Source organism: Chenopodium quinoa, unplaced genomic scaffold (assembly GCF_001683475.1).
Source record: "Chenopodium quinoa cultivar QQ74 unplaced genomic scaffold, ASM168347v1, whole genome shotgun sequence".
In the NCBI taxonomy this organism is placed as follows: domain Eukaryota; kingdom Viridiplantae; phylum Streptophyta; class Magnoliopsida; order Caryophyllales; family Amaranthaceae; genus Chenopodium; species Chenopodium quinoa.
In genome coordinates this window covers 6,144,026-6,155,384 of record NW_018745413.1, presented here as the reverse complement: position 1 = coordinate 6,155,384, position 11,359 = coordinate 6,144,026, and the positions used below count along the sequence as shown (strand labels likewise).

General features: G+C 34.0%; 1 protein-coding gene across 1 annotated transcript; it reads left to right on the top strand.

The window, feature by feature from the left end:
• Window positions 1-221: 221 nt before the first annotated feature.
• LOC110713331 (COP9 signalosome complex subunit 3-like) lies at window positions 222-11,159 on the top strand. Its single transcript, XM_021891789.1, has 12 exons — window positions 222-422; window positions 799-988; window positions 3,324-3,436; window positions 3,524-3,770; window positions 4,968-5,025; window positions 5,194-5,283; window positions 5,384-5,449; window positions 9,548-9,637; window positions 9,740-9,898; window positions 10,096-10,217; window positions 10,586-10,658; window positions 10,755-11,159. The coding sequence occupies exons 2-12, from the start codon at window positions 804-806 to the stop codon at window positions 10,821-10,823; spliced, it is 1,272 nt and encodes a 423-aa protein (XP_021747481.1). The 5' UTR covers window positions 222-422; window positions 799-803; the 3' UTR covers window positions 10,824-11,159.
• Window positions 11,160-11,359: the final 200 nt, after the last annotated feature.

The window sequence follows — 11,359 nt, the reverse complement described above, 5'->3', positions numbered from 1 at the left end:
ATATGTTAAGTTGATTTATATATATCTATAATACTCGGTATATAACAAATAGGTAGTTTTTTTGGGTAGTTGGGTGTTATCGGGAAAAATAATAGCGGAAGTTAAGAGAGGTGGAAGTTGTTTGGATGCCAAATAAATTAATTAATTAATTAAAAAAAAAAAAAAAAAAAAAAAAAAAAAAAAAAAGAGAGAGAGAGAAGAGTGCGTGAGAATCAAGTGTTGGGAAGGATTGTGGTGAAGTGTTGCAAAATTAACTCTTATTAGACGGATCCAAGCCATTTATAACTATGGCGGGTCATGGCTTTTAACAAGGCTCTATTTCTACCTCTCTCAGTTATTCCATTGAAGCGCACTCAACGTTCTCCATTAAAGCGCAGTTCACGTTCTCTGTTGCTGTATCCCCCATTGAACAAGCTTCTAAGGTAAATTGTTTGTTGTTGTTATCATCATATCAATTTCACAATCTAGGGTTTATATTTTATCTAGTCTAATTTAATCATCAGTGCTTTAAGTTTAGGGTTCGTAAATCTCAACTATTGGTTCTAAATTCTTAGATTACAAACATCATAAATCTCAACTATTGGTTTTGAATTCCATAAATGTATTTTTCGATATAATTGAATATGAAATTAGATATTTTTCGTTAAGGTTAGGACCGAATTATGAAATTGGATCTTTTTTCCCAAAATAATGTGATTGTTTGAGCTTAAGTTGATAAATAAATCAAATTTGCTTGTAATAATACTATTATGAAATTGTTTTTTACTCTCACTATATGATGCTCGCGAACCCCCACAGTCGGCATGGATGCGGTGGAGAAGCTGGTGGCGCAAATCCAAGGGCTATCTGGTAGCGTAGGAGATTTGAATCAACTACACCTTTTCCTCAAACAAGCTGAAGACTCTCTTCGTCACAATTCCTCTCGGTTGGCTCCTTTTCTTCATCAACTCGATCCTTCAGTGCATTCGCTCGGTTATCTCTACTTATTGTAAGCCCCTTTCTATTTCCAACTTTATTTTATTTTGTGTACAATTAGTTTTGCGATGAGATTGAAGGATGACATTGTGTTATTGTAGTTAGTATTTTTTTTACTGATATGATTGTTCGTAAATTTAGCATGTTTTGAGTTTGTTTCATATGAATCTTGCTATTTTTTTAATTATTGTTGGAATGAAGTAGTCATAATTAGCTTTTCATGCGTCACCACAATTAATTCAGGGATGATTTTGATATATGCTATGAGTTTTTTTGAATTTCTACTATCGTCATGATTATATACTTCCTCTGTCAAAGTGTTGCGATTTTTTGAAAAGGAGGAAGTAGTATTTTTTGCGTTGGCAAGGGTTAAAATTATATATATAATCTGACTGCGAGTTTCCCTGTTCACGCTGTTATTTCATTGGCCGGGGAAGGGAGGGGGGGGGGGAGGGGACGGGCGGTGGCTCTTATTTTCTTGTAACCACATTGTTAGGAGTTCTATCAAAGTATAAGCATTTGAGCTCAAGCTTTGAATGTTAAGAACAATTTCGGCTCATATTTGTTTGATGATAAATGAAATCGGTTAGCTTCCACCTTTACCTCGTAAACATTATCCCTGCAATGGTGTAAAACTTTCCAATCTTATGAAGGACACTTCGGGATGTTGTATCCTATCATTGGAATCAGATAAAACCAAACCACTTTTTATAATCTCCAAATTAATTAAAAGCTACCAATGCTTGCTTTATAATCAAATCCCACCATCTTCATCCAACCAATTGAGTATCACGAGTAGGCAATTCCAAGTCCTTCTGTACCGTGTACTAGCTACAACATTAGGACATTATCCCCTATCCTCAATCATCGAGCAAAGCTTACCATTCACCAAACTTGTGCGGAACAAGCTCTCTCGCTACTAATTCTCTTCAAGTAGTGTCGTTTCCATGTGTAAAGACCTCAAAATCTTCACATGCCAAGTTTCGTCCTTTCCATTTGCCACAATAGTTGAGAACATCCTTTCCATTATCAAACCTGATATGTGATGTCTTGTACAAAGTAAGAACACAAGCCTCTTCTTCCTTTTCTTCCTTTGCCGCATCATTAAAGCTTGGTAATCCTTTGAGGTTTCTTTCTATGCTTGACATTGCTGAGCAATATGATCATGTCCTTACACCTGAAGCATTGTTTATCCTTTATAGCTAATTGTCCTTGTGTTAAGGTTGAGACTCGGAGTTGCTAATTTCCATGAATCCACTAGAGCTTGAGACCTTTTTTTTTGGACAGGCTTTTGGATTTGTTCGATTGTCCTTCAATTTTGTTTGCCAAAGTTCATGCCTCATCAAACGACTAAAATTTTGTTGCAATTCTACTTGATTTGCAATCTCATTATCTAGGTCATTCGAGAGCAATTTTATGTTCATCCCTGACTTTACATTCACATGCTAATGATAATCTTTGTAATTCATTGACATATTGCTCTATAGTCTAGCAATTTTGTTGTAAACAATATTTCTTTTGTTACTTAGGCACATAGTATAAGAAAAATATATAGGTTGTGGATCAAAGTGAGGATTTTACAATAAAACCCTAGCTATTTCTCTGAAACACTAGCTTGGTCTCTTATGATTTTAATTCAAGCTGACAATTGATTTTTTAACCTATATATATGTTTATTAATGCCTAATGGCTTCTTACTGATAAAAATTTAGTTAATCATGGGAGGAAGATTTTGTGAAATGCACTGACATCTCCTGGCAATTGGCAAGGGCCAGGGGGCAGAGTGTTTATTGCTGTTTCTGAAAACCATCCTTTTTATATGAATCCAGAACCAACCTCTTGGATTTGTTAACGCCAAATATCCAGAGGATCACTTTATGTAGTTCTAGAAAAGGTGTGCAAAAGCTGGTGTTGGTGGTTCTTTACCACATTTTAGCTTCAACCATGTCTTTTTTAGTACCTAACATGTTTGTAAGTTAGCTGGGTACTGTATGAATTTATTGTTTTTATCATTTTTTTAATGTATAGTGATATGGCGGTACCTATGTGCTATGGGACTCGGATGAAGTGTCCAATTAGACACGGGTGTCCAAGTATCGGACTCGCCCATTTTCTTGAAAAAAATTGTGTTTTTAGTTAAAAATGAAGTGTCCAAGTGTCGGTGTCGGTGTCGGTGTCCGACACGAGTCGTGTCGACACGGACACGTGAGGTAAATGAAAGAGTCCGAGTAACATAGCCTATGTGTATGATGCCAAGCAGGACTTTTCTATTTTCTTTTTCCCTTATTCACACATGTAATCTCCCTTTTCTCAAGAATAATCTTAGATTTTATCTATGTAATTTACAGGGATGCTTATACACATTCAGTATCAAGAGATGGAGCTAATGAGGTGGTTCTATTGGTGGCTAGATTTATTAGCTCTTGCCTTGCTGAGCAGATCCAACTTGCACAACATAAGTGTACGTATTTGTATAAGGATATATATTTAGTCAAAACTTGGTAGTCTTGTAGGTATAATCTGACTATTTGAAACTTTTCTTTGGCAGTTATTAGTGTCTGCAAGAGGTTTAAGGACCACCTTATAGTCCTTGAGGCTCCCATGAGAGGTGTTGCCCCAATGCTGACTGCTATCCGTAAAATTCGCCCTTCTTCTGAGCATCTGACTACTCTGCACCCCGACTTTCTTCTTCTCTGTATATTAGCAAAGTGCTATAAGAGTGGTCTATCCGTGTTAGAAGATGATGTCTTTGAGGTTGACCAGCCCAGGGATCTATTTCTCTATTGTTACTATGGGTGAGTTGCTACTATCATTGGTCTTGAATTTTGTTGACGTTGTCCTATCTCTATGCTTCTCTAACATAATTTGGTTTGACCTTGTCCCTTACCATGAAACTTTATGAATTAATGACTAACTATTCGTGCCAACGATAGGAAATAAAAGCAGGTACATTATGCATTTTAAGGATCTAGAAAGTTGGGAACTCTGTAGGATATTTATTTGATCTTTTGACAGATATATATATATATATATATATATATATATATATATATATATATATATATATATATATATATATATATATATATGGACTAAGGCATTTTAGAGATAATTCAGTCATGGCAACCTTATCTTGATTAAGAATTTGAGATTGTGAATTGAGAATAGAGAATCACATCCTAGTTCCTAGGCGCAATTTAACTTTGAAAATCAATCTTACACTGATTATAGTGTTACTGGTGGTGCCTGATGAGATGAAAGCTTCAACTATACTGTTATGCTCAGAATTGAATTTCTAGATTTGGTATAAATAATTGATTGCATTGATGGTAGAAAATAAGTGTTGGCAAGCTTGAAAACCCCAACGTTGCAATTAAAAAAGAATGGAGGATATATGACTACACTAAGGTCCTAACTGGCCAACATTGGGAAGAAAAAAAAAAATCAAAACCATTTGCAGAGATGCTTTCCAAATTTTTATCATATACATTATTAAGCTTTATCTTTCTTTCTGCAGATTGAGGTACTCAAAGTGACTCTGTCTAGTTATGTCAGACATCAGATTTCCTTGTGTTTGTTTTGAATGTAGTTTTATTATGAATTCAGATGAAATTATTTACTTTTTCCACTGGACTTGGGAACTTCTATGGTGTACCCTCCCATCTGAAAGAGAAATTGCTTTTTCAGATTTATTGTTAACAAGTGCCTCTTTATTTTCCTTTACATTACTTTTGTTAATTTCTATTTTTAGATTGGAGATTTTGACGTTGTGTAGAATAAAAAAGCTAACTCTTTTTTTTTTTTTTTTTATTATATTTACCCCTTTAGTTTTTCTTTGCATTACTTTTGTTCATTATCTTATTAACTTGGAGATTTTGTTGGATAAAAAAGCTGAAATTATTTGAGCTTTCATTGTGAGTAAAAATCACCCACCTCAATCAAATTAGATTGTTGAATTGTGATGAACCGAGTATTTTGATTTTTAATGGTAGGGGAATGATCTGTATTGGACTTAAGAAGTTTGAGAAAGCATTGGAGCTTCTTCGCAATGTGAGTTTTTTCTTTGACTTAGAGTCCTATATTATTTCTGATTTCTCAACTTATGAAAATTGCTTTTATTCTGTAAATTTAAATTTGATGTTATGCATGATGAGAGTTAAGGCACAGTTTATTCTCTTAGTCCCTGTGATTATGGTGCTATTACAATATTTTTTGCAGGTTGTTACTGCTCCCATGTCTACATTAAATGCAATAGCTGTTGAAGCATACAAAAAGTACATATTGGTTTCACTAATCCACCATGGGCAGGTACTTATCTCTGTAAATTAGTGGGTTTGCATTTCTTTCTTTGGTACCCAGAATCTAGATTTCAAGGTGCTAGCTCTGACAATTACATGTCTGGTGGCAGTTCAACACTCATTTTCCTAAGTATACATCTACGGTTGTTCAAAGGAGTATCAAGAATCTAACTCAGGTAATGTTAAGCACATGAGTAAAGAAATTGCATTCTTTGTTCTGTTGACAAGAATTTGATGATTATGGGGTTGGGGGAAGGGAGAGGGAAAGACATTTTTCATAACTTGCTGATGCTTCACCTACCACCTTCAGTCACAGTACATGATATTTGACTACAGGTCCACGCTACGGTTGATTATAAATTTATGGTTGTATTCAATATTACCTTTTTTAAAAAAATTTAAAAAATAGTGCATCTATTTTTTTTTCAATAATAAAGTCAAACGTTAAAAAGGTGTGTAAAGGTAATGATATTCGTATACTTAATATTCTACATTGTTTCGCATAATAATCATTTGTCAAAATTAATGTATTTTTACAATAATCTTGTTATGCTATCTAGCTTTCAAGAAATTATTAATAATACCTTATACAATAATGACTTTACGATAGGAGATGGCATGAACAATTAATGTGTACTATACACTCTTTCAAATGATGGAAAAAGTAAACGACAATACTTTATGTAATTGACCACAATGAAGTTCAACAATATTTATAAAATTTTCATATTGTACCATATTTTAATCTACATTAAAATAACTTTATACATAAATCAAACCTATTGATTACTGCCAAAGAAACTACAAAGATACTACATGAAGGTAGAAAGCTATAAATGGAAGGTAGAAATGTTGCGCCACTACTTATAATTTTTTGCGTCGTAAAATTTTGTGTCATTTGACAACCACTACCCTTGTCACTGACCTCTACCTAATCCCCTACGTTGCCAAACACCTTAAATTTTAAGTTGAGTTTTGAATTTCACCTCTAATCTCCGAGTTTTTTTTATTGGGGTTTTGTCATAACTAGAACATAACTGTGACATAGAACCTCTTCTATCAACAGTGAACTTCCGGAAATTGAGTTTTATCTAATCTTGCTTCAAAAATAAGGCTTTGTTCTTTTTGCATTAAATTTTCTGCATCTAAACTTATCTGAATCTGTTAGCACTTTGTTGACATTGTGTAGAATTATTTGCCCTGAGATAACCTTTAACTTGAATGTAATTTAAGGACGTAGTAGTAAAAAAAGAACTCTTGGTAACTCTTTTTCAGACTTAGTTTGAACTTGAACCTAATTGTCCTAAGACTTATTATTAGGTTAAACGGACAAGGCCTTAATCTGCTGCAAAAAATTAACACACTACGAAGGGGAAAAAAAAAAAGACTTAGTGCAAGTTTAGGTCCAAGTCTTGGGGTGACATCATCATTTTAAGTCTTAAGACTTATGCTTAAGACTTTTCCCATTTTTCTTCAAAAATCTCAAGCAAGTCTCAAATTGAGTCTTGAAATTTCAAGACTCAACTTAAGACTTGAGATTGGGACCCACTACTCACACCTCACTTTTATTTTTATTATCCCTTTTTTTTTTCCTTACACTTTTCTACATATAATTATGTCAAATATTTAAGTCTTAGGGCTAAAGTGATAAATTTGTGTAAATCTTAGTGAGTCCTAACAAGAATTTGATGACATCATTTTCAATGGGGACCACAAAAATGATGTCACATAGACTTGGGGCTAAACTTGCTCTGGACCCATATAATAAATCAGCTTTTGAAACAAATTCCAAGTGTTAAGGCATGCCTTAAACTCTTAATGTAGCCTAATAACTTATCAAGGAAAGACCAAAAGAGCTAGCCAGTGGGTAAAATCAGATCCTTTTGTTTCAAATATTTTCAACTTTGGGAATAGGATTTGGAGCTCTTTCATGTAATGTGCATTATGCTCCCATTTGTAGAGATAAAATCATCATGTGTGTTATGCTTTTTTTTTTTTTGGTTTGTTTGTTTGTTTGTTTGTAGTATGCAAGTACTTTATTTGTACTCTTTTCTTGAGTTGATACTTTTCTTGTGTTACCATTGGATACATCCTAACCACCACAATCAATTCAAAATTGATTTATAAGAACAGAGATAGGAAAAAGAAACTAAGTTCAATTGACAACATGATGATAATGGTCCAAAGTCATGGTTTTGTTGCTTTTGTCGGACATGATATGATGATAATTTGATTAATAATGCTCCTAGATGCCAAAGAGATAACAACTAGTGGTTTCCAGACAATGAAGGAAAGGTCATTAGAGCATGAAACAATATGGATTATTTTTGGAGGGAAGTCTTTAGAGAATGCAAGTTACAGTATGATTTTTGGGAGTTGTAGGGCTGACTGACTGAGGTAGAAGTGAGATTCATGAGGTTTGGGAAGACCCCCCCCCCCCTCCCCTTTTTTTTTTTTTGAAATAAAGGGGCATTGAACCAAACAGAGGAACCTGTTCTTTTCCTGCCAGCCCTATATAAACACCACTTTGACTTTGATGCTATGATTGAGTAAACGTCATGGTGTTGGACTTGGCTGTCCTTTTTACGTGTGGTTATATGAATATTCAAGGAATATGGCTTCGATGGCTTTTTGTAAAACTTAATGTTGATAAAAGTGATTACTTATGAAGGATTTCAAGTGTGGCTTAAAAGGCGAGTGTGGCTTAAAAGGCGAGTAATTTGAAATATAATCTTTAACCTATATATATATATATATCTGTGTGTGTGTTTCCAAGTCATATCTCCTCTCTCTCACATATGAACAAAAGACAGCCTAGGTGCTTTGCCTTGGGAAAGGAAGCTTAGAAGCACGAGCTGTCTAGCTTTGTGCATGATACCCCTGACCCATGCCTTGGTTTGCCTGGTGCCTGGACATGTTTTTTAAACCTAACTGCGAGAGGGTGATAATGAATTTGTTCTCCACCTGAAATAACTAGTGAAGATTTGATTTTATTGAAGTCTGGTATGTCATAGTCTGATCTGATGTAATTATCTGACAAAGCTTTGACCGAATTTTTATACTAATGTATTAGAAGAATTATTAAGTGAGATCTTGTTACATTCTTCTCTCTGCATACTTTCCAAATATGTAGTTATCATAATTATTATGAGTGTGCAGATAAGATGTTTAGTATTAAGTACTAGAAGTTTTTATCGAAATCTGAGAAGTTCAAGTAAAAATTTTTAAAATAAGTTGAAGTGAAGAAGCTCAACATTTTAGTATTTAAGTATGATTGATGAACTAGAACATGGAATTTAAGAATTCATTCGGTATCACTGTAGTTTTTCAGTTTTTTTTTGTTTTGTGCAAGTATGATTGATGAACTAGAACATGGAATTTAAGAGTTCATTCGGTATCACTGTAGTTTTATTTATTTATTTTTATTTTTTTATTATTATTATAAAAAAAAAGAAAAAAAAAAAGCCATATGACATGATTTTGTGAAAAAATGAAAATTAGTCAAATTTATATCACAATTTTGAAAACTGACAACAAATACAAACTACTTTTTCTTGTTTCTTGTTTTTAGTTTTCAAAAAAACAGAATAAAAAAAGAATACAAATGAGCCCTGATAACTTGTAACTTGTTATAATACATTTTTGAGCTGATTTATCATGTTGTATCAAATTTTGCTATCATTGATTTGATAGCCAACATATTCTGTCACAAAGCTCCTGATTGGAGTGTCATGAGTCAGTTATCTTTTGTCTATGACACTAGTCCTTGTGTGCGTCATTGGCCCTTTTTTGTTTAAAGTTTGCTTTCATATACAGTATTGCTTTCGTACTCTTTGGCTTAGGAAGCGCGCTCCTTTCTTGGTTTTAAAAAGCGCCCCTAAGGCATGCCTAGGCACGCCTCGCTCCCTGGCTTTGGGAAATGCGCTTTAGCTAGGCGAGGCTTAGTCACCTACGGAAGGCGCGTGTCTCGTGCGCCTCAAGGAAAATAACTAAGATTGAAGTTATAAATTGAAGAATGGACATTTTTTCAAATTAAGACTACCTTAGCTTTACATATATCATTATTTAATTTATTATAAATCTTTTTAATTGGTATTAAGTACAAGCAAAGTAAAAAATAGTTTGAAATAAATATATACATACATGCACCTTGCATAGAAAAGGCGCGCGCCTTCGCCTTGCGACATGCTAATGTTAAATGCATTTGATAATCTTGAAATATAGTGTTTCATAATATTACATCAGTGAAATTCGTCGCGTTTACCTGAATGCAGGTGTACCTTGAACTAGTAAATAGTTACAGCAATGGGAATATCGCTGAGCTAGAGACATTTGTTCAGGTGAACAAGGACAGGTTTGAAGGGGTGAGTTATTAATATGGTGACTTGTGAGCTAGTCTTCATTATATACTTGATCAGTGGGAAGCGGGCTAAACTTTACAAACCTTTTCTCTATCTGTTTTCCAGGATAACAACCTTGGATTGGTGAAGCAGGTTGTTTCATCCATATATAAGCGAAATATCCAGAGATTGACTCAAACATACTTGACTTTATCTCTTCAAGATATAGCCAATACAGTGCAATTGAACAGTCCCAAGGAAGCAGAGATGCATGTTCTTCAAATGGTAAATTAGACTATTTATACAATTCTGGAGCCTTAATGGCTGTGGACATTTTAGACATTGCTGTTGTCATTTGTTATGCTTGGCTTGTCAGTTGTCACGAACATCTTTAGTTTTTGTAGGTCATCAAAAATAAATTATCTATTGTAAGCTTTCTTATGTATTTATTCATTCAAACACTAGTAATCTCTTTTTATCAGATTCAAGACGGTCATATTTATGCTACAATCAACCAGAAAGATGGAATGGTTCGATTCCTCGAGGAACCAGAACAGTATAAAACATGTGAGATGATTGAACACATAGATAGCTCCATTCAGAGGTATTTTCTTCAAATTATGTATATTTTTGTGATTTTGTCCAATGTCACAGTTGTTTGAGTTGTTATCAGTAGATCATTGCTGGTCGTTACATGTTATTGCCTTTATAGTTTTGTTTTTGGTATTATGCCTCTATGGTTTTGGTTGGCTGTAATTTTACACTATGAAATGATGAAGGGGAGTAGCTGAACTGCTGAAATTTGTAGTTGCTATCGTGCTGGCACTGCACAGTTCTGGTGTCTGTTAGTTTATGCTAAGATATTATTTGTTTTTCAGGCTTATCTCCGTAAGTTTCTGTTGTAATGTAGGGATTTGAACTGTCATTTGGTTCATAAAATGCTTGTCAATAACTCTTGAAATTCTTTTGAAGGATAATGGCTCTATCAAAGAAACTAGCTTCTGTAGATGAACAGATTTCGTGTGATCCACTGTACTTGGCAAAGGTAAATTTGATGTCTTAGTCTGTGTGAATATGCTGGTCTAACCTTAGTCCATCACTGCAACTAAATGATATGGATGACTGGCCTTGTGTACAACAGGTTGGGAAAGAACGGCAACGCTTTGACTTCGACGATTTTGACAGTGTGCCTCAAAGATTTAACATTTGAGTCGAAGAATCTACTATACATGTTGGAAGCTACATCCTGCTAAAGTCTGTGCATTTCTTGTAGGACAAAGGACAGATCAACTATTTAGATAGGACCTATATGATGCCAACTGAGTAAATAATATCCTTGTTTCAAATCTGATGAACATTTTTGTTGAATAGTCTCTTGCGTTTGCTTCCGTACAGTCAGTTACTACTGTGAAAATTCTATGTTGTCGGTGTTCCATTTAATGTTTTGCAATTAGGGGCCATTATGTACTTTTGAGTTTTCAAGATTATGTAATGAAAATGGGTGCCGTCTGAGTAGTTAGTCTACATGACTGTACCGGTTAGATAATTAGAATTGTCTAACAAAATTCAATTTTTGTTGGAAATTTTGAAAATAATCACCTCTCAAAATGCCCTGATTAGAAGTAATTGCCCTTTTTTGAATACTTTACATAACCATTTCTTAAAATTAGAAAATTAAAATAATTTTTTTTTTAAAAAAAAAAAAAAAGATGTCATCACCCATTGTTCAAGTAATTCCTATTCACT

Coding starts and splice junctions, on each gene's coding strand:
- LOC110713331 (XM_021891789.1), top strand. CDS start 804: ATGGATGCGGTGGAGAAGCTGGTGGCGCAAATCCAAGGGCTATCTGGT. Junction 9,899..10,095: donor AGATGCATGTTCTTCAAATG/GTAAATTAGACT, acceptor TCTTTTTATCAG/ATTCAAGACGGTCATATTTA. Junction 10,218..10,585: donor ATAGATAGCTCCATTCAGAG/GTATTTTCTTCA, acceptor ATTCTTTTGAAG/GATAATGGCTCTATCAAAGA.